This window comes from Dasypus novemcinctus, chromosome 21, assembly GCF_030445035.2.
Source record: "Dasypus novemcinctus isolate mDasNov1 chromosome 21, mDasNov1.1.hap2, whole genome shotgun sequence".
NCBI classification, from domain to species: Eukaryota; Metazoa; Chordata; class Mammalia; order Cingulata; family Dasypodidae; genus Dasypus; species Dasypus novemcinctus.
Genome location: NC_080693.1, coordinates 41352959 through 41376313, shown reverse-complemented (window position 1 = coordinate 41376313; position 23355 = coordinate 41352959). Strand labels below are relative to the sequence as shown.

The 23355-nt window shown below is 43.3% G+C and overlaps 1 protein-coding gene and 3 pseudogenes across 1 annotated transcript; 3 read left to right on the top strand and 1 right to left on the bottom strand.

Moving 5' to 3' along the window:
* On the bottom strand, positions 1–2791 carry LOC101447310 (fructose-bisphosphate aldolase A pseudogene; annotated as a pseudogene).
* Positions 2792–6613: 3822 nt separating this feature from the next.
* Positions 6614–8402, top strand: LOC101441498 (C-C motif chemokine 3-like). Its single transcript, XM_058283184.2, has 4 exons — positions 6614–6779; positions 7443–7557; positions 7999–8106; positions 8297–8402. The coding sequence occupies exons 1-4, from the start codon at positions 6704–6706 to the stop codon at positions 8298–8300; spliced, it is 303 nt and encodes a 100-aa protein (XP_058139167.1). The 5' UTR covers positions 6614–6703; the 3' UTR covers positions 8301–8402.
* Positions 8403–16755: 8353 nt separating this feature from the next.
* On the top strand, positions 16756–17884 carry LOC139436175 (kanadaptin-like; annotated as a pseudogene).
* Positions 17885–18097: 213 nt separating this feature from the next.
* On the top strand, positions 18098–19148 carry LOC101446881 (kanadaptin-like; annotated as a pseudogene).
* Positions 19149–23355: the final 4207 nt, after the last annotated feature.

The following is a 23355-nucleotide window of genomic DNA, read 5'->3' as shown; positions in this document are numbered from 1 at the left end:
ACCCCGATGTCATGAGCAGGCAAGAGTGATGGGAAGGGCAGCCCGGAGCCCCGGGTGAGGTCCCTGCTCAAGAGTGAGTGCAGGCAGGGGCAGCCTTAGAACACCTCCACCTGGCGGGCATGGTCGGAGACGAAGAGCTGCGGTGCCGGCCGGCTCGCCTGGGGTGTACCTTCCCTGGCCAGGGCTCACTGGACGCGCTCTTCCTGGGCAGCCTTCAGGTTCCTCTTCCCATCCCAGGCCTTCAGGTCAGAGGCTGCAGGGCTCGGCCACAGGAGAAGGTCGGGGCGCTCGGCTTCGGGAGGGGCGCTTGTCGATGGCAGTGAGGTTGATGGAGGCCTCCTCCTCACTCTGCCCTCCAGGTAGGAAGGCGGCTGCAGGGACAGCGGGCGCACTGTGCGGCGCAGTGCTGTGTCAGTTGACCCCGCAATCTCGTCGGAAAAAACTTCTAGGTGCAGGCGTGGCCTGGGGTCCCCATATTGGGCTTCAGCAAAGTGTTCCCACACAGGCGTGGTGGTCGCTCAGAGCCTTTAAACTGCAGCCAGCACGTTCTCGGTTCCATGCAACAGCGCTTCAAGCCCCGGTCCCCATAGGTGAGGATCTCTGGCTCCACGACGGGCGCAGTGCCATTCTGTTGGCAGAAGCTGGGGTAACAGGCCATCACATAGGCTTCCCCATGACGGCAAGGGCGGAGGGGACATGCTCCCCGATCTTCAGCGCATAGCACTGCTTGGCAAAGTCAGCTCCCTTTCTTTCTGGGCTCACTGCTCAGCCCACCCAGCCCTCAGGGAACGGTCTTGCCGTTTGTTCCTGCCTGGGGCACGATGCCCTCGTTTACCTTGATGTCTCCAGCACTGCCCTTGGATTGATAACTTGGGAGAAGTTATTTTAGCTTTCAGAATAATAAAGATGCTCTTGGTTTCATAAGCATTGAACTTCTGGCTATTTTGTTGGTTTCATTTTTCTGACAAATCAGCTGTCTGGTTAGGAGGAACGAAGATTGGGGTGAAAATGAATTGGGAAGTGAAGGAAGGACAAGAGAAAGGGAATACAAGTCATTACAAGAACAATCAGCTTTATGCGGATTTGGATCCCTGGAAATTTGAAACCGAAGCAATATTTTATAGTCAAATCCTATATTACATGCCCTAGGAAGGAAAAATTCTGTCATGTATATGTAAACACTTTTCCTAAGTTAAGCTTTCTTAGAATAATGGGTGGGATTTGTTGAAGGTGTAGGTGGTGCAAGTCTCTGTGCTAAGAGCCTTACTTGCAGATTCTCACTGAATCTTCATGATGACACTAAGAATATACCTGCTTGTTGCCACCACATGACAGTGTGAAAACAGTCTCCATGAGTTTTAAGTAACCTGCAGGGAGAGAGCTGTTACAAAGCTTAATGTTGAAAAACAGAATTATTTGTCAAAGGAGACTTAACTCTGCCACATAAGTGGGGAATCCAAAACAGCTCACCCAATTTTGAAATTAATAATCTCTCTAACCAGTTGTTAGAAAGGAGAAATTAATTTTACCAGGAGCAGGTAAGGATGGTTTCAGACTGAATGCACAGGTGACCAAGTGGCTTGGGAGGTGTTGGGCATTGAATCACAGCCCCTCTCCCCTCCCCATAAAGATATGTTCAAGCCCTAACCCCTGTCCCATGAGTGTGAACCCATCTGTAAATAGGATATTTCAAAATGTTGTTACTAGTTAAGGTATGCACTCATTTGTGAAGAGGATTTTCAAAGATCCGACTTAGATGAGGCCAGTCTGAATCAGGGTGGGCCTTAACCCATACGGCCAAAGTCCTTACAAGCAAAGGAAATTGGACATGGATGCAGGTGCCCGAAACCAGAGGAAACTAGAAGTCAGAGGAAATCAGAGGAGCAGACAGGAGCGAGCCTTCACCACGCGATGGAAGGTTGCCTGAACGCTGAGGACTCCAGGAGATTGCAAGCTACTAATGCACTGACATTGGACAGCCAGCCTCAAAACCAGGAGGCGGTAAATTCTTGTTGTTTAAGCCCCCTGTGTCCGTCGTAGCAGCCCTGGAAAACTAAGATAGGGAGGGAATATTTGGGTGTAAAGAAGGGTGAAGCCCTGCCAAGCCCTCTCACCACCGCCGTGTGGACAACCAGGATGTACCAATGCAAAGTCCATTCCCTTCTGCTGAATTTTTTTCTTTTTCTTTATTACTTTTTAAAATAACAGCTTTATGGATGTATAATTGATGTACAATAAACTGCACATATCTAAATTTTACAATTTGTATACACCAAACCACCACCACAATCAAGATAATTAACATATCCACCACCCCCAAAAGTTTCCTTGTGCCCATTTATAGGCCCCTCTCCAGTGTCCTCTCCCCCCTCCCATCCCCAGGCAACCCCTGATACACCTCCTATCCCTGTAGGTTCATTTGCACTTTCTAGAATTTTACATAAATGGATATACATTTTATATAAATGGATTTATATAAATGGATATGCATTTTTGTCTGGCTTCTTTCATTCAGTCTGATTATTTCATAAAGCTGCTATGAACACTTGTCTGCAGTTTTAAAATATTCTGGATATACAATTTTCAAAAAAATTTAAATGGATGTATACTTTCATTTCTGATGAGTAAATACCTAGAAACAGAATGAGGAAATTATAAAATAGGCAAATGTTTAACTTTTGAAGAATCTATCAAACTTTTTTCCAAATAAGTGTTTCTATTTTATATTTCCAGCATTTCCTCCATATCCTCACCAGTTCTTGGTACAGTCAGGCTTTTTCATTGCAGCCATTCTAATAGGCCTAAAGGAGCATTTCATTGTGGTTTTGATTTGCATTTACCTAATGACTAATGATGTTGAATATCATCTCATGTGCTTATTTGACATATATATATCTTTTTCGGTTAAGTGTCTGCTAAAATATTTTGCCCCTTGTATTAGGTTGTTTGTTATCTTGCAGTTGAATTTTGAGAGTTTTAAGTATGCTGGATACAAGGCCTTTATCAGAGAGATGACTTCCAAACATTTTCTCCCAGTTTAGGAATTGTCCTTTCATTCTCTTCACAGCGTTTTTTTTTAAGATTTTTTTAAAAATTTATTTATCCCCCCACCCACACCTCATTGCTTGCACCTGCTACTTGCTCTCTGTGTCTGTTTGTTGTGTGCTCTCTGTATCTGCTTGTCTTCTTTTTAGAAGGTACCAGGAACCGAACCCAGGACCTCCCATGTGGGATGAAGGTGCCCAAACACTTGAGCTACCTCTGCTCCCTGCTTGTTGTGTTTCTCACTGTGTTTCCTCATTGTTTCTCTTTGTTGCACCATCTTATTGCATCATTTTATTGTGTCAGTTTGCTGCGCCAGCCCATCACATCAGTTTACTGTCTTGCTCATCTTCTTTAGGAGGCAGTGGGAACCAAACCCTGGACTTCCCAGTGGTAAGTGGGTGCCCAACTGCTTGAGCCACATCTGCTTCCCTTTACAGGGTCTTACAAAGAATAATTTGTTTTTAAATTTGATAATGTTAATTTTATGCATTTTTTTTCACTTATGGACCATGCTTTGGCACCTATCTTAGAAATCTTTCCCCAAACCAAGCTCACAAGGGTTTTCTCCTATTTTTCTTCTAAAAGATATGTAGTTTTAGCTTTTTTATTTATGACACATTTTGAGATAATTTTTGTACATGGGATGAGGTATGGATAAAAATTGGCTATCCAGTTTTTCCAACACCATTTAATGAAATGACTACTCTTTTATTGAAAATCATCTGTCCATATATGTGTGGGTCTATATCCAGACTCTTCTTTCTGTTCGTTGATCCATGTGTCTGTCTGTCTCAACATCACTATCACACTGTCTTGATTACTATAGTTTTATAATAAGTTTTTAAATCAGCAATAGTTCTCCTACTTTGTTCTGCCCCCTCTTTTTTTTTAAGATTTATTTTATTTATTTCTCTTCCCACCCTCCCCCCCGCCCCAGTTGTCTGTTCTCAATGTCCATTCACTGCATGCTCTTCCATTTGTTCGCTTCTGTTGTTGTTAGCGGCTGTGGAATCTGTGTTTCTTTTTGTTGCATCATCCCACTGCGTCAGCTCTCCGTGTGTGCAGCACCATTCCTGGGCAGGCTGCACTTTCTTTCGCACTGGGCGGCTCTCCTTACACGGCTCACTCCTTGTGTGTGGGGCTCCTCTACACGGGGACACCCCTGTGTGGCAGGGCACTCCTTGCGCTCATCAGCTCTGTGCGTGGGCCAGCTGCACACGGGTCAAGGAGGCCCGGGGTTTGAACCGTGGACCTCCCATGTGGTAGACAGACGTCCTATCCACTGGGCCAAGTCCACTTCCCTGTTCTGCCCTTTCAACGTTGTTTTGGCTAGGCTAATTTTTTTACATTTCCATATGAATTTTAGAATCAATTTCTACCAAAAAAGTCTATTGTGTTTTTAATTGGGATTGCAATTCATATATTAATTTCAGGACATTACACCTTTCACAAAAACCAACTCAAAATAGATCACAGACCTAAATGTAAAACACAAAACTGTAAAACTTTCAGAAGAAAACAGGAGATGATCCAGGTGACCTTGGGTTTGACAATGACTTCTTAGATACAACCCCCAAAGCACTATCCATGAAAGAAAAAATTGGTAAGTTGAACTTCATTAATATTAAAAATGTCTTTCTGTGAAGGGCACTGTTAAGAAAATGAAAAGACATAGATGGTAAAAAATATTTGCAAAACACATATCTGACAAAGGACTTGACAAAGGACATGAATCCAAAATACACAAAGAACTCTTAAAACTCAATAATAAGAAAACAAACAACCCAATTTAAAAATGGGCAAAAGAGCTGAATAGATAGATACCTAACCAGAGACGATATACAGATGGCAAATAAGCATACAATAATATACTCAATGTCATATATCAATAAGGAATTGCAAATTAAAACAACAATGATGCTTTACTACACTCCTATTAGAATGGCTAAAAGTCAAAACACTGACAATACTAAACGCTGATGAGGATATGGAGCAACAGGAACCCTCATTCATTGCTGGTGGGAATGCAAAATGGTACAGCCACTTTGGAAGACAGTTGGGCAGTTTCTTACAAAATTACACACAGACTTACCAATTGATTCAGCAATTGCACTCCTATTTACCCAAAAGAGTTGAAAACTTATGTCCACACCAAAAAAGCACAACATTCACTCTAATGTTTATAGGAATTTTATTCATAATTGCAAAAAATGAAAGCACTTGAGATCACTTTCCATGGGTGAATGGATAAACAAATGGTAAAAAGAAATGAACTATCAAGCCATTAAAAAAACCATAGAGGAATGTTCAATACGGGTTCTCAAATAAAGAGCCAGCCTAAAAAGGCTACATACTGTTGAGCCCAACTATATGTCAGTACGGGAAAGGCCAAACTATGGAGACAGTCAAAGATCAGTTGTTATCCTGAGCTGGAGTAGTTGGGTGGAAGTTAGGGATGAATAGGTGGCGCCCAGTGCATTTTTAGGGCAGTGAAGCTATTCTGTACAATGATTCATGGTAGATAACATAATATTACACATTTGTCAAAACCCGTAGAACTGTATATACAAAGAGCTAACCTTGACGTTAGCTATGGACTTTGGTTATTAATAATGTATAAATACCGGCTCATCAAATCTCACAAGTGCTACCACACTAATGCAAGATGTTAATAATAGGTGAAATTATGTGTGTTGGGGGAGGGATATATGGGAACTCTATACTTTTTATGCAATTTTTCTGCAAACCTAAAACTGCTCTAAAAATAAAGTGTATTAAAAAGATTCATAAAAATTATGTGTGAAGTTTTCTGTCTTGCTCATTAATATTTAATACTAAAAAGCAAGTATTTGCATGTGATTCTATTTGTATAAGAGGCTGGTTAATGGCCCATCAGTGGATTTACTTTATTATTTCAACATTGTAGAGTACGTAATTTGGTATCAATTATTTGATCCTAAATAAACCAAGCTAACTATTGTCCTTAAATTTTTCTCTTTTTGTGGGTTCATTTCCTTAGGATAAAGTCTGGGAAGTGCATTTTCTTGTTCAAAGACTATGAATACTTTAAAGCTGTTGACTCTCATCCAATGCTGAAATGAATGAATATTTGGCAAATGGAGCGGTTCCTAAAGGCTAACCCAGCTTTTACCATTCTTGTGCCTGCAGATTTCCCAAATCTGTTTTGTCTGTCTAGGGTATGGTTACGTTGGGCTTAGGCTGCTTGAGATTCAGAGGTATTATTACACGAGTCACATTTGTACTGTCAGTTGTGGGAGTCTATCAGAACATTCTGCTCTATGGAAGGAGGTTGGGACCACTCAATTCATAGGTCTGTCATGTGAGGAGGAAACAGCTAAGCATGATTCCAACTCCTGGTCACCCTTCTGGAGAAGCAACTTCCTCATGGTGCCCAACCAAATGAGCAAATGTTTCCCTAAACCCTCCTAATAACCACAGGCAACCCTGGGTTGTACAGCTCACATGACATCACTCTGTTTACCACTCCTAGCCTTGGCACCTCCAATTTCCATGTTCCCATGACCCAGGGCTGCCTATAAAGGGAGGGGAGATAGCTCAGGCCCCTGAGAGAAGCCAGCAGTTGTGAGTTTCCAGGCCCATCTCTGTTCTGCCCACATTCTTCTGCCTGTCCAGCACCATGAAGGTCCTCGTGGCTATCCTCTTTGTCCTTTGCACCACAGCCCTCTGCTTACCAGACTCCTCCTCTGGTCAAGGTGAGTCTGTCCATTTTCCTTTAACAGTTGTTCCCTACTCTCTGGCCAGAAGTCTGACCACATCTTCCAAGTGCTGTGACCTGAGAACCCCCAGGTGGAATTAGAGGTCTTTGAATGGGGTTTCAGAATGACACGGTCATTTTCCTCAAGAGGGTTCTCTTTTAAAAGGGGTCTATTGATCTGGGCTGCAGGATGGGGGTTGGGGAGGTTTTATCTCACTTTTTAGATGAAATCATTGAAGTTCAACTTAGGGGGTTATTAACATGAGATACAATCTAAGTCTATTTAGTTTCCTTCGTGCTAAAGTTTAGAATTACCTTCAAGATTCCCAAGAGTTCCGCCCTTTGGATGACTTCTAAGATTGGCCCCTACTGTCACTCACCTATCTTACAATTTAATGGACAGGAAAAAAAATTCCCTGAAGAGAGGAGAAGGGAACAGACTATCAAGGGAGCAGGTCTCCTCTAGCATAAGCTCAAGACCAAAATGGAGAGGAAAAACAAAAGAAATCTAGGAAAATTAATGGGGGGAAAACCAAATTATTTCTAGCTTCTTTTTATTCCAACCCTCAGCACAACTCAGCTGTCTCTCGCCACTTCTTCCTGACCCTCCCCGCCTTGCCTGTCCTCAGCAATGACTCCTGTTGTCCTTGATCCCTCACAGACACGGCTCACACCCAACCCATCTGCTGCTTCTCCTATACCTCCCGGCGAATCCCCCGCATATTTGTAGCTGACTATTTCGTGACCAGCATCCAGTGCACCAGTCCTGGTGTTGTGTGAGTACAATCCTTCGGCCCACCTCTGGGGAAAGAAAGGACATGTTGGGGAGTGAATGTTCACAAGAGAGTGGGGAGCAGCTCCCAGGTGCACCAGCTGGTGGATAAGGCACTGCCTGGAAAAGCCCTGCCCCTGTCACAGGTGCAGGACACTGAGAGAGGCCACTGGGCTGTCTCCTGACATGGGCTGGGGGTCTGAAGAAGGACCTGTCCAGAAGTAGAGGGAAGAGAGGAGGGGAAGAGACAGCAGAAAAGAGGGAGCCTGAGGGAATCTCTGTAAATCACTCAGGGAAGGTCCAGGGACCCCTGGGATTTGGAGCACAATTCCCTGATCAAGTGAATGAGCCCTGAGCTGCCTGGGACTGAGGGAGGGATGAAGGAGCCACAGTTAGTCAAGGATGCCCTATTCACTCCTCCACGTAACACTTTTGTCCTCCACAGATTTCTCACCAGAAGGAAACGTCACATCTGTGCCAATCCCAGTGATGCCTGGGTCCAGGAATACATCGAAGACCTGGATCAGAATGTCTGGGGAGCCCAGAGGAACAAGTGAGAGGTGTGGGTGGATTGGGGAGCAGGGACCATGTAACTTCAGAACCCCCTCTCCCAGGTCCCTCATTGAATGCCTTCTCTGAGGAATTATACGATACTCTTTTATTACCAACCCCCGTCCTAGTCAATCACACAGTGGTTAATTCATATTCAAGGTGATATTGATTAGCTCTGCTCCTCCTTCTAGGTAGACCTTGGACAAAATCCATCAACAAATACTTAGAGTTTTTCTGAGCCCTTTACTCTGTTAAAAAATATCAAAGTAATAAAGATGCTTTTCATCATGTAATAAACCTTGGACTTCTGGCTTTTCTTTTGGTTTTATTTTCCTGACAAATCAGGCTAATTGGTTGGGAGGAGTAATAGGAGAAGACTTGACTCAGGGCATCTGAGCAGGAAGGGAAGACAAAGGAAAGAGGATGAATGTTATTCCTGTGACAACTGCTTAGGCTAGCGATACATTCCTCTAGGCAGAGAAAGAAGTGAGGTATTCAAAATAAATGAAAATGCACATTGGCCAGGAGCATACACCATTTAAATGAACACCAAAGCAAGGCATTCTGTCATGCATCTTTATGCATTTTTGTAAATTAAGCTCTGTCATCCACAAAGACTAACAGTTTTCAAGTGCTTACTGTGAGTCCCAGTCTCTGCCAACAGCTTTGCATTCATTGACAGGTCTTCAAAGCACCACTGGGTTGTATACACTAAAAAAAAAAAAAAAAAAAAAAAATCATGTTTTTTTTCAGATTGAAATAAAATTTACAGAATTGATTTTTTTTCTCTAAAAATAACAGCAATATTTTTGTATTGCTCCTAGATAAACCACAAAAGACTTATGTTCGTAGGCTTTCCAGGTTTTACTTATAAATCAAGATGAGGCAGTAGATGTTATAGTCATGGAGATAGACAGAAGAAAACAGACAAATCAGTTGTCAGTATCCATGGCCTCTGATTCTGTCTTGACCATGAAACAGAAGTATTCAACACACACCTGCTAAAAAGCTATGAAGGTGGATCAACAAAAAAATGTAAACAGCAAGAATTGGATGTGGAAAAAGGCATTCAAATTTTAACTTGCTCCTTTAGGTTCATTTGATAAAGACAAAATCTACAATGAAATCCTTGCTTGGCAAGCTCAGTTTTTCTCACTCTCTGGTAATTCCCTTAACTGTTTAAAAAAAAGTTTAAACGACATCCTTAAAACTCCTGCTAGTTAAAGTTCAATCATGAACCTCATAATTACGTTTTACAAAATGTATTCCTTTCCTTCCAAAATGTATTCCTTTCCACCTTTCAAAATGTATTCCTTCAAAATACTGATAACTGGACTGATAACCTGGCAATTGGATCCACAGTGATGATAAATGTTATATCTAAAGTGACTTAACTAAAATAATTCCAGAGCGCTACTAACAGAAATCACACAGAAATGAAATGTGGCACTTTCAATGCATCTTCTAGAAGAGTAGACAGGTTTTCAAAGCATGAGAGTTCAAACAGGGGCCTTTTAAATAGGCAGATTAATAATGACTAATGTATTCAATGGGAGACCTACAGGCAAAGATATTCAGAGATTAAGTGACCTACACACACCTTAAAGTTTTTCCTCCGAATAGAAGAGAAAACCTATTTTAAAAGTCTCCTAGGTATTTTTTTTTTTAAGTCTCTTAAATATTTTCAGTGGTTTCCTGAATTACCTTTAGGAAGCTCTGACTTGGTTGTATAGAGTTTGATACATACTGTACTACTCTTATTAGCTCCTTTTGACATATGAGGAAACCAGAGTTTCAACTAGTTTAAGAAACTTGCCTAAAGTCACACCCCTGGTAGTGCTGGGATCTAACCTACAGCCCAGATCCAGTTCTTCACTCTTAAACCACCACTAGGAAAGCACCTCTCAATGTGGCCGTGCTCACATTTGCTAGGTAAGCAAGGACCATCCTCTTGGATAAGGCAAGATGGCTCAGACCTCCACTATCTCCCAGCACATCAGCTGATGCAAAATCAATTTGTTCTTTTGTATCAAGCCCATGCAATACCAGTCTCCCTGCCCAGCCATTTCCACTGTCTCAAGAGGCTGTCAGCATAGCAAATGTCTGGTGCCCATGAACAAGTCTCAACTTGAGAATGAGTAGAAATTCTTCCCTTCTTACAGACAAATTGTTACACATAATTCTTTTTCCAAGGTAAATCCCTTCTCTTGATTTACTTGAGTAGAGGATTAACAGAAGTTTGTATTGGGGCCAATTATCTCCCCTTCCCACTCTCCCCGTCTTGGTTTATAGACAAAGTGATTGAGGGGTCAGAGTGGATATGGAGGGGCCTGTCCTGCCATCTCTCTCAAGGGGCTGTTCACCCTTGAGGGTATGTCCATTCCCAATTCTTGGACTTTCTTTTATTCAACAGGGAAGTCCTCTCAAAATCTTGCATTATTGTATAAAAAATTCAGGGAGACAGACAGCAGTAACATTGCCTAAAGCTTGAGAACAAAGGAGAAAAAAAATTATTGATGAAGATTTAACCCCAGAATAGTGCCACACAAGTAAGGATTCCAGAACAGCTCTACCTCATTCCCTATAATTTGGGGAATGGATATTTGTCATGCATATAATTGACAGAGGGGTAATAACCTTCACATACAAACAATAAATAAATGAGGAAAAGGAAACCCCATACTAAGCAGTTAGGGGTTAAACAAATATTTTACACTTAAAAGAAAAATGTTCCCTTTCCCACACAATTCTCTTATACCACTGTCAGAAAGGATATTTCACCTACATTGGGTAAGGTAAGCTTGGGAATGAAAATGGCAGATAATGAGGCAGTTCGGTATATACTAACTAGCTTGGGTACAAGGAAAGTGAAAGAAAGAAAATATGATTGCTGCTTCTGGTGATAGCAGACCAAGTGATTTGGACAAAATTGAAAACAACTAAAAAAGCAAACTAAACATTTTTTAAAAAACAACTTAATAAAGGCATCCTAAAACTAAAAATTAGTAAGGAATTGTTGGTTTGCGATCCCAGACAGGACAGAAATCCAAAGATGTGCAGCTGACATTCTAGGCTTCTTCTGTAATAAGGATAATTGCAAACCAGAAGAGGAGGATGAGAGAGTGAGCTGAACATTTCACAGCCTCGAAAGACTAGAGGGAAAACAAGAGTACAGGTTTGTGCAAGCATATGGACCTCAAGATACCATCTTCTAATTTTATGTGTCATTTGTATAATCTAAGTATTAAAAAAAAAAAAAAAAGATACCATACTCTGCTTTGGACTGGTACTATAGGGATAAAAGTAAAATGAGAAGTGAACAGCTTGAATAGACAGGAGACCAGCTTCAGACACCTGGGTAGACCAGAATATCATAAACCCTGCAAAATTTTAACATGATCCCAGGTTACAAGTGCAATGAATGCCTGGAATTTCTGGACACTTGGAATTTTTTGGCAGAAAACTGGAAACTCTAATGAATATCATTGCCCATTTGGGAAAGAAATTCTAGAACCTAAAAATGCAATACTTGATAAGCCCTGCCTAATAAAAGAAAACAGGTCAATAAGCCATGCCCTCTATCTCAATGCTTGCATTTATGAACCTTATTCCTATAATAATGAAACTAAGCCTGATTAGAATTAATGCCTAAGCATTACCTCCTGAAATCCTCCTTGTTACTCAATTGTTTTGCCTCTCTCTAAGCCAATCTCTGCAAATAAACTCACTTCTCCTCCCCCCTTCCCCCCGGATGTGGGACATGCCTTCCTGGCACTGAGAGATTATTACCAAGCATCAGCAATGCATTTGGAGAAAGACCTTGGCCAAAAGGAAAAATATTCATTAAAATGGAGTCTTTATGGCTTAGAGATTTCAAAGTGAGTCAGAAGCTCATTCCAGAGGTTATGCTTATGCAGGTCTCAACCAGACATCACAAACTGCCACAGCAAACAAAACTTCAAACAGAAGTGCACCTGCGGGCCCTAGGGACGTCTGGGTACCACAGGCAAGCCACATGGCCTCATGAAATCAACACCCCCTTGGTGGGTCTTATTTGAGAATATATGGAAATCTATTTCCCCAATAAAACATAGTTATATGCATTTATAAATCCCCTAATCATGATTCTGCTACTCCTTTTATTTGAACCTATAATTTTCAATTTACCTGTTAAGTATATTTCTTAGAGACTTAAAAGTCTACAGATTGTTCCTATACTGTTGAGTCCTGAAACCCAGCAGATTTGTGGCCAGCTCCTATCTCCAGTTCCTTGGGCTTGCCCTGAACAACTAACAAAAGGATGATGATGGAGCAGCCCCATCTCAAAAGCAAGGAGTAATTTTCATCTGCAAGCAAAACAATTTCTTTTCTCTGCCACATAATATCTATATCTCTTCCCAGATTGAAGCAGAGTGGACATTGTCCCAAATACCTCAGATTAAGGAATGATCAAAAATAAAGAGGATTGTACTGCTGACCAAAGAAGATTTATTGTTATTGTAGTTTTCTCTCATGTTAACTCAGTAACTTGTGACATTGGTATAAAAAATAAAAATAAAAAATGCAATAACTGAAACAAAAAGAGAGGATTAAAAACTGAAGAAAAGGGAAGTGGATTTGACCCAGTGGATAGGGCATCCGCCTACCACATTGGAGATCCAAAGTTCAAACCCAGTGCCTCCTGACCTGTGTGATGAGCTGGCACACGCGCAGTGCTGATTGATGTATGCAAGGAGTGCCCTGCCATGCAGGGGTGTCCCCCACATAGGGAAGCCCCATGTGCAAGGAGTGCACCCCGTAAGGAGAGCCGCCCAGCGCTAAAGAAGTGCAGCCTGCCCAGGAATGGCGCCACACACAGGGAGAGCTGACACAGCAAGATGACACAACAAAAAGAAACATGGATTCCAGGTGCCGCTGACAAGAATAAGTGGACAAAGAAGAAAGCACAGCAAATGGACAGAGAGCAGACAACTGGGGCGGGGGGGAGAGAAATAAAATAAAATAAAAAATAAATCTTTTAAAAACAGGAGAAAACTGAAGAAAAGTTGATATAGTGAAGACAGGCCAAAATGAAGTAAGGAGAAACAGAAGGATAGAAAATATGTATGAGAGGCTAAGAGAACATACATCTTGTTAATTGGAATTCAAAAATGAGAGACAAGAGAGAGACAGCAAATGTATCTGAAGAGATAATTGCTAAAAATTTTACAAAACTAATGAAAGACATCAATTCAAAAGTTCAATAAGCCCCCAAAAAACCAAGAAGGATAAGTAAAAAGAAAGCCACATTTAGACATGTGATTATAAAATACATTACACCAAAGAAAAATAGAAAATTTTACCAGTACACAGAAGTGAGTAAAAACACATTTCCTTGAAAGTAGCTGCAGTTGGAGAACAACTTCTGGTATGACAGCATGACCCACTCCCCAATTAAACTCATGAAAATTATTTGTTAAAAAAACAACCAGTTATCGCCTCCAGAAATAGCCCAAAAGGCAAAGAGCAAATGAAGAAATATCTATTCAAGTACATCTGTGAAAATTCAGTAAGAAAAGTGAAAGTCATGGGATTGGAACCAAGACCATTCCTTCCCTCCCCTCTCCAGCTCAGCAGCATGGAAACTCCCTCCAGGCTTCTGCAGTCAAGAACCTAGGGCTCCCCTTCCCCCGCAGCCCCCGTTAAAGGGCTTTCTTCTGAGGAGAAGAAGGGCTTCAGCATTTCTCATCCTGCTCTCTGCTACCTATCGCTGAGGTTAAATCCTAGGTGAGGACAGTTGAGAGGTGGGGGCTCTCATCCACCAAGTCCCACCTGTGCAATGGAGGCTCTATCTTGGGTGCAACATACTGAGAACTCTAGAGCCCTGATCACCCCTGCTCCAGCCCATAAGACACTGGTTCTTTGCCAGGAGAGGCAAGTCAAGAGGACCTCAGGTTGCTGTCCCCTTTCCACTAAGCACTCATCTCCTAGAGTTGGGTGTCACTCATAGAGAAGCTTTCCATTGTCCCCACTCCCAATTCTGGAGTCCTGGTTCATAGATTATGCCTCTTCTCAAATGAATTGACTTCGTTTGCAATAGCATGGAGAAGTTCAAACCAAAGGGCACTCTCACGAGCAGTGCAAGTTGTAGCGAAAGGCAATTGGGAGGAGATTTGTAGGTTTAATGAAGATACAGCCTACTCAAGCCCAGTCGGTTTGCAGAAGAGTACCGGGGAAAAGATAGCTTGGTAGGATGCTTTTGGACAGAAGGTTAGAACTCCACTTGTGGATGCATGTAGCTCATAACACACATGGTGAACTGAGGTAGCTGATTGGTGTTTGAGGTGTGTATATGTGTACATTTTCTGTATTCTGATAGAGCTTATTCACCTAGTGTTTCTTGAGAATGAAGTTGCACATAAGCGAATGGTGGAATTTATGCTATGCTCAAATTGTTTGCTAATATATCAACCACATGTGAAGAAATTCATGTTTTCAAAATAAGCATTATAACAACATTGTACACCCATTCAATCTAACAGGATTCAGCACCAAAAGGAACCGATTACTGATAAATACAATATGGATAAAATTCAAAACATTATTTTGAAAACTTTATAATAAAAGAATGCAGACTGTTGTGGATTTTCAGGAGGTAGAGAGGTGGTGGAATTCTAAAGATGAGCAAACAGCAACTAACTTTCTATTAAAGAAGGGTCGAGGCAGATGGACTCCATGACTTCGGAATGGGCAGCTACCTCTCTTCTGGGCCACATCCCGTACCTATGAAATTCTCCTTGAGAAATCCTTTCTTGGTACTTTAAAAAGGAAGTGGTGGTCAATGCAAGTCAGCACTGGTGCAGTTAGGGCAAGCCAGGTCAAACTGACCCCCACTTCCTTCTCTGGCAGCAATGGACATCTGGGGAAGGGTTGCTGCAGAGAGCTGTAGATAAAGGATCTGGTTTTTGGAGTTCAGAAAATTATCCTGAGATCATCCAAGAAACCAGTAAAGTTCAGGAAACTAATGTACAGTCTAATATGAGCCTGCACTTTTGTTGTATGCAACAATGTGCAACAACAAAACCAAACAAAACTCCTTCAGCCTAATTCTCTCCAAGTCCCCCTCCCCCCACTCCAGCCCTTTTCCTTTGAATAGGGAAGTAGAGTCAGCCAAACTAGGCTAAGGATCCAGTGTGGGGGTATGTGAATGTTGCTTACCAAAGCAGAGAAGGCAGATGACTCAGTTTCATCAGTAAGTTAGCTTCGGGAGCCCAGGAGTCGACATAGAAGCCCAGAGACATAGTACAATCCCACTTCTTCCAGTCCTCCCACACATGTGCTCCCCCACCCACCCAACGCCCTCCGCCTGCTCTTTCTCTGCCCCTTCTGTGCACACACAGCAGCCTACAGTCTGCAGTGGGAGACTCCACCTCTCTCCCTCTCTCTGAACCTATGAGGGATGGGTAGAGACACAGTTCCCTGCCACTTACACTCTTGATTTGTTGGGAGGAAGTGGGCAGCTCAGACCCTTTCCATCTACCTAGAGGAGGGAAAGCAAAGTCCAGGGGGGGGAGAATCCATGGCATTCTTCTGTGCTTTCCCTTAAAGCACCTGAGAGTCACTCGTGTTCAATCCACCCACCACGACAGCCTCTCTCCAGGATATGGCTCCCCAGGGCCCTACCGGAACGTGAGCCACACTGACTTTGTCAGTCCCTACAGCGCCCGTGGGCATGCGATGATGGTGCCAACTGTTGACTGACCAGACCCAAAGAAACTAGACAACGAATCTCATCTCCAGCCACGATCACCCTCACCACTCCTCTCCAGCCACCTGCTCTTCTGTCCATTCTTCAAGCGCACCAAGCCCTTTCCCACCTCAAGATCTTTGCATTTGCTGTTCCCCCTCCCAGGACACACTTCCTCCAGATCTGTGCAGGCCTGGCTCCTTAACAAGCAGGTCCCAGCTGACATGGCCTCCCTCCTGAGTGGGTCCCCTGATCATCTTATCAAGTACTGCCACCCACCCAACGCACCACCCTGGCTTATTTTCTCCTTAGCTTTTTAAAATATATAGACACTTAGAATTTATTTAAAATGAAAATGAATATGAACAAAACTAATAAATAATAAGAAAAGAGGGAGAAAAATCCAATGCATATAACATTATTTTAATCAAAGGAAGTCAGAAGCATCACATTTAGGAAAATGTGAGCAGTCACAGTCAATGAAAGACATTCAAAACAAGTAGAGAAATGGTTTTTTTTTTTTTTACCCATCACATGGATCATAATTAAAGACCTTGATTGCAACTGTGCTAGAATATTTACAGAGAACTAGGTAATCTCATAACGTGTTGATTTGAGGGCAATTATTACAAAGTCTTTGGAAGGTGATTCGTCAAAATATGTGTAAATTAAAAATGTGCATACACTTTTAATCAGCACAGTGGTAGATATTTATTTCTAGCATACACTGACCCAGACTGGTAGAGAGAGCGAGAGCAAGCTAAAATATGTACTATACAGGTTAAGCATTCACACACCAACACACATGCAAAAAGATATGTACTGAAGCTTTGTCATCACTAGCGAAAGTACTAATAAAATCTAAGATCATACTGAACAATTGTTAGCAAAACACTAAGTGCCAGCTTTCCAGACTGTACCCGAATGGGGATGGCTGATGTCCCCTCTCCAGCAGAGCCGCTGGCTTTGCTAGAATTCAACGAGGACTTCAAGAAGCCAGCCCTGCCGGTGCCCACGGCACCAGCCCCCCGAACCCTGAGACCGGGAAGAAGAAAGGCCCGCGGCACTGCAGGACTCCCGTTCCAGGGAGCCCGACATCCCGCCGGCCCGGCCAGAGCGCAGGGAGGCCAGCAGCCCGCAGGAGGAGCAGCCGTGTCCCCCAGCAGTGGCTTTTCCCGGGCTGCCTGGCCTGGGATCCCCTCTACCGAGAGCCTCTGCGGGGTGGCCCAGCCACGGTCCTTGACAGCCTAGAGACCCCGAAGGCAGCGTTGTCCTAAGCACCCACAGTTTGACAGGGACAGTCACTGCTTGTTCAGTGGCTTCTAGCTGTGACGTGTGCCTGGAGCACCCTTCAGGGTCCCGGTACCCACCGTGCTGTAGCACAGGGCGTCCGGCCCGATGGAGAGGGCAGGGCCAAGGGCCCGGCTTTAACCTCCACAATCTGGGAAGCACCCATGGCACTTTTCTCAACAAAATCCTCATCCCACCCTGTAAGTACTGTCGGGTCCATATCGGGCATGTCCTTGGCCTTGGATGCAAGACTCGACTCTTTATCCTTCAGGGACCAGAGGACGATGGAGAAGCAGAAGCCGAGTTAACAGTAATGCAGTTGAAGGAATTGTGCAAGAGCAACAAATGAGGTTGGAGAAGATGTTAGGTGAAGACTCAGATGAAGAAGAGGAACCACTGAAAGAAAGATAAATACTAGCAGTCAAGACGATGAGATGGGCTGCACCTGGGAAATGGGAGAAGAGGCTATGGGGCAGGCAGAAGAGAACCCCGTTGCCTTAGAGTTTCAGCAGGAAAGGGAGGCCCTTTATATAAAGGATCCATAAAAGGCTCTCCAAGGGTTTTTTGACCAAGGAGAATTAGAATATGAATTTAATGAACAGGGCTACACACTTGGCTCTGTAGGGTGAGATTACCTGTTGATGATTCAACTGGAAAACAAATGGTGACTGAAGCCATTCACTCTGGAAAGAAAAAGGAAGCCATGATCCAGTGGTCTCTGGAAGCCTGTAGGACCCTTGATACTTTGGGATTGCTGCATTGAGATAATTTAATAAAAAAAGAAAGAAAAAAAAATTAAAAATTAAAAAAATTTTTAAAAAAAGAAATAATAAAGTAAGTTCTACAGATTTAAAGGAAAAACACAGGAAAGAGAGGGTTGGAGGAGAATGTAGAAAGAAAGGTTATTAGCCAGAGTAACTAAAATGATGAAAACAAATAAATAAAAACAAAATATTATGTATGTAAACCTAAAAAAATAGAGGCAGTATCTCAGAAAAGGAAAGCAAAGAACTGGAAAGTTGAAGACTTACAATAGTGATGATGACACATTCCTTGATCAGACTGGCCTGGTTGAGAAGAAGCATCTAAACCGAATGAAGAAGTCTGGGAAGATTGATGAGAAGCCAGAGAGCTGTGAGTCTTTGGTTGCAAAGTTAAATAATTCTGGGAGGGAACTCTGAAATTTCTGAGAGGCTGAAAGCCTCAAGCAAAGCTCTGTCGGAGTCACCATCTTAGATTCTTTAGATGTATTCATGTCAGAAATGAAATCAGGGAGTGCATTTGATGGTGTGTCCCGGAAGAAACTTTACTTGAGAAACTTTGAACTAAGGAAAGAACAAGAGACGTAAAGGAGTGATAAAATTATAAAGCCAGCAGAGATTCCAGAACTAAAAAAGACTGAAAATCAGACTACAGATAAAGGAAACAAAGCTAAAAAGCTTATGTTGCCTCTCTTTGGTGGCAGGAAAGGAGGAAGCAAATACAAATTAAAAACTGAAACAGCAGGGAAGTTACCCCCAAGCATCCAGAACTCCCTCTAACTCTAATGAGAATGAAGGATGGGCCTGAAGTAGAAGAGGAGGAAGAGGAGGAGGAGAAGGAAAAAAAAAAAAAAAAAAAAGGAGGAGCATGAGAAGGAAAAAATGAGGATGGAAGTGACAGGCTATGGCAGGAAGTACAGCCAGAAGAAGCAGGTCAGGGAACCAGTGCCCCACAGATCTCACATATTCTAAAGAAACAAAAAATCATGAAAACATGATGGAACAGAACAAAGATGGAACAGAACAAAGATTATCAAGAAATTAGTGAAACAGCTGCTTTACTCCAGGAACCCTCAATATCAAATAATTAATATGAAAAAAAGCAGTGATAAATTGAAGAAAAAGAAAGCTGCCAGACCAAGCAAACTTCCACCAACACTTTCTTCTACATATCCAGAAGATGATCCAGACTCCTCTGTGTGGGTCCCACCCAAGGGCCAAAGTGGTAATGGCAGGACCCATCTTAATGACAAGTGTGGCTATTGATTGCTGCAGAATCCCAAAGGAAAACCTCATGGGCCATGTGACAGGGATATTTGGGCGAGCATGTCGAGCTGAATGGCCAGAGGAGTTCAGATGTTTATTTGTATAATCTGATGACTTGTCTCTCCTTTTATGTTCTTGGCTTCCTAAATCTCCTTAGCCATTTTATTATCCCAACTTTGGTATTTTTGTTTAAAAGTGTGTGTGTATGTTAAAAGGATCCATATGTTTTGAGAATCACTCAAGTGAGAGAGGTGACTCTGTTAAAATGAGAAGGCAAAGATGTCTCTAATGTTGTTTGAAGGTCACAGCCTTGTTCATTAAGCCTTACGGAGTCTGCTTTTCCTAAGCAGTGGGGGCCTTCTGGCAGGTAGGCTGTAGAATTCACTGATGTTACCACCTCAAATAAGTGTTGAAATGTGGAGTCATGCCACGCGTGTGACCCCGGGGTAGCCCTGTCATTTTTGGAAATAAAACCAAATACACACCAGGGGCTTGCTGCTCCTCCTTTTGTAATCCTCCAGCCAGGTCTGAGAACAGACACTGTCTTCTTGGGAGACGTTAAGGACCATGGCACCCTCATGCATTCTGGCACAAGTCCTAATAAAAACTTAGCCTTCACCAATCGTTGGATTTAGGATCTACCCTAATCCAGAATGCCCTCATAATAACTTAGCTAGTGACATCTGCCAAGACCCTATTCCCAAACAAGGCCACATTCTGAGGTTCGGGGTGGCCATGGATTTTGGAGTGACACTGTTCAACCCAGTCCAGTTGCCAAGAATCTGATGGAGCTCCCTGTGCATGGCAAGAGGCTGAGGGGCTGCAGCTCAGCCTAGGGGAGGGACTTCTGTACTGGCCAGGGAGGCTCAGCCTTCCCAGGATCCTCTCAAGGCTCAGCTCCCCTCATTCCAGGCCTGGAGCTGGGGCAGGCACAGCACAGTGTCCCACTCGTACCAGTCCTGGTGGGCCCTGAATTGCTGAACCAGGGACAGTCACCCAGGCCTTGAGCTCACGGGCCACATCTGAGACTAAGCTTACACTGAGGAGACCCAACCTGTCTACCTGGGAGGGGCAGAAACGAGGGCAGGGTCTGCCCCGGAGCCCTGGCTGCCTGGGCCTCCCCCATCACCATCCTCAAGAAAGAGGCCCACTGTGAAACCTTGGGTCATTCTCTGCCTTCTACTTTTCTTTGAATTCATGATTCAGTTCCCATATTGTCATCATGGTATGACACTGAATTCCGAAGAAACAAGAGTCTTGTGTAATCTTCTGTTTTTCCTGTCTTGTGACTTCCTGACCTCTTATAAAGAAGCCTCAGGGTCAAGGCTCAAGGAGTCAGAGAAGCCAGGAGTCTTCAGCCAAGCCCTGTTTTTGCAGCTGGTCACCCACCAGAAGGATGAAGGGCAAGCTGGCCGCCCTAGCCCTCCTCCTCATCGTAGCCACCCTCCACCAAGAGGCTGAGAAAGGTGAAGCTGTTCCCTTCCATTCCTCTGACCATATGTACAAGCAACAAGAGAACACAGTGGCTAGAGGCATGGGGCTGCAGGGAGATGTGGCTGCTCCAGGAAAAGGCTGTCCAGGCGTCCCTGGAAAACAGACTGCACCCTTACAGGGGCTGCTCCCCATTCCTGGAAAGAACTCACTTCTAGGCCTGGGGGGAGGAAAACCTGCTGCTCTGCTCTGAATACAGCCTCCCTGGCCCTGTAGAACCCAGCACCAAGAAGTTGGCCCAGAGCCCTCCAGGCCCTCTACTCAGAGGTCTCCTGGGGAGACACAGGTGTAAGCTACCTGCCTGGCCTGCCAAGGCATTTGAGCCTGAGACCCTGGGGTCAACTTCTCTGGTTTCCCCATAAAATGTGTCCAGTTGTGTATATGTCACATAGCATCTGGCACATAGTGAGCTCTCAATATATGTGAATCAATGAAGAGGATGTAGCAGGTGACTCTGAAAGAGGCAGGATTAGAACCCAGGTGTCCTGACTTCCAGCTCACTTTCCTTCCCACCCTAAACAGACATGTTACCTCATGCAGGGAGCTGGAGCCAATGGACCAAATGGCATAGTGAGGCATTGGGTGGAGCCAGGCCTGATTTCCCAGAAGACTACTCTCCTGGGCTGACTCTTTCAACCAAATACAGAGACAGGAAGTCGCTCTGTCCTGGGACTCTCATTTGACATCACTGCTAGTCCGAGGAAGTATGGCCAGGGAATTTACATTGCAACGAGCTATAGAGTTCTTTATGCTTTTCCATAATCCCTGGGCTGCAACCCAAGTTATCCTTCTATTATTTGTCATCTACAAAATGGGATAAGTGATACTTTCTCAAAGATTTGTTGTGATGAATGGAGATAAGTAATGCCAAGAGCCAAGCCAAGTGTTAGGCCTATAATAAAGACTTATTAAAAGGAAGGTTTTTTTCTCTCTAGAGAACAGCAAAACAGAATGGAAAAATAACTGGCTTTATAGTCAGGAAGATGTAGATTCAAACTACATTCATTCATTCACTCACCCAACAAATATTTATTAAAAGCCAACTCTGTGCCACCTATTTACACAATGTAGTGGGACACAGTGGTGGGCAGAAGCAGACTGCTCTCAGCGAGCTGCCAGTCTAGAGGCTTGGCCACCGATCAGTTTATAACCTTCTATGAATCATTTAGGCTTCCTGTGCCTCAGTTTCTCTATCTCTAATGGGGGTAATAAGGTCTTTCTTGCACAAAACAATCAGATATATAAATCCATGTGCACGGTACTTGCCCCATGTGATATTATTTTCAGTTTTGAGGACAAGAAACCCAGTAGGGTAAGTGTCCTGTCTGGGGTCATGCAGCTTTCAGGAACAGGAACAAGGACCAGCAGGATAATCCTCCTTCATATTCAGGCCCTCTGCCCTCCTGGGTACAGTCAAACCTCCCCTTCCTGACCCAGCACCTCCCTGCAGCCTAGAGGGGTGGGAAGAAAGGGAGGCTTTCTTTTGCAGGAGCAAAAGTACTGCCCTGTTGTGGTCCACCCTAGCCATTCACTAGATTGGAAATTCCTTCTCAGCATTTCTTAAGAAATGTATATGGTTTTCTGAATCCCAAGTTCGGAGAAAAATCATTTGAGCAGTTGAGAAAATGGGGGAAAGTATTCTAATTCTCCTTCAGTTATTGAAGTTTAACAATCAACATAGAGATGTCACTAATTCGAGGGACTCTACTGGCATCAAGCTGAAAGCAGGAGCAGGAAATGCTTGACACATGGAGTCCAAAGTTAAGGTCAGTGGTGTGGGGGATCAGGCCAGGAGCATGTAGACGAGAAGCAGTCACAATTCAATTAGTGCATCCTGCTCTAAGCTGGTGCCAGGTGGTAGGTGTGAGTTCATGGCCATGTCTGCTGCAAAATAAGTATAATTGAGCTTATATACATAGTATACTTTATTTAAGTTTTATGAGTGGTGTTTTCAAAGCAGAGTAAGTCCTTAAATTGACTATTTCAACTAAGACTTTTGCTAGAAGATCTGAACATTCAATTATTTGAACAATAATGTTCACTTACATTGCCCAGTGTTTGACTATTTGTACACACTTTAAGAGAAGAAATACAAAGAGAAAATAGATTATCATGGAATACTGACATGAAACCACAAACATTTGCTAATTCATATCTAAAATCTAAATTAGCAAACCAAAATGAAGACAGTCAAACAAAATACGTCCATTATTTAAAAAGGAAATGAGCTTATATGAAGCAATATGTGCCCTAACACCCAACCTGAGGATGCTTTTGGACACAATCTTCGTTTTCCAGGCTGCTATGACAAATAACACCCAGTGGGTTGGTTTAAACAATGGGATTTATTGGCTCATGGCTTTGTGGCTAGAACTCCAAAATCAAGGCAGTGCTTTCTCCCCAAAGTCCAAACATTCTGGTGCTGGCTGCCAGCAATCCTTGGGGAGGGTTTTGGCTTTCCCATCATGTGGTGATGTCCTCTCCTTTCTCTTCCAGTTCCCATAACTTGTGGCTTCTGGTTCCTGCCTCTTCCTGTGTGAATTTTTCTGGTGGACTTCAGTCATCAGGATGAAGGCCCACCCTCACTCAGCTGGCCACGTTTTCACTAAAACACCTTCAAGAGGTCCTATTTACAATGGGCTCACACCCCAGGACAGCAGGTCAAGACCAAGAGCGTGTCTAAATTGGGGTACATAATTCAATCTCCCACAGAAAT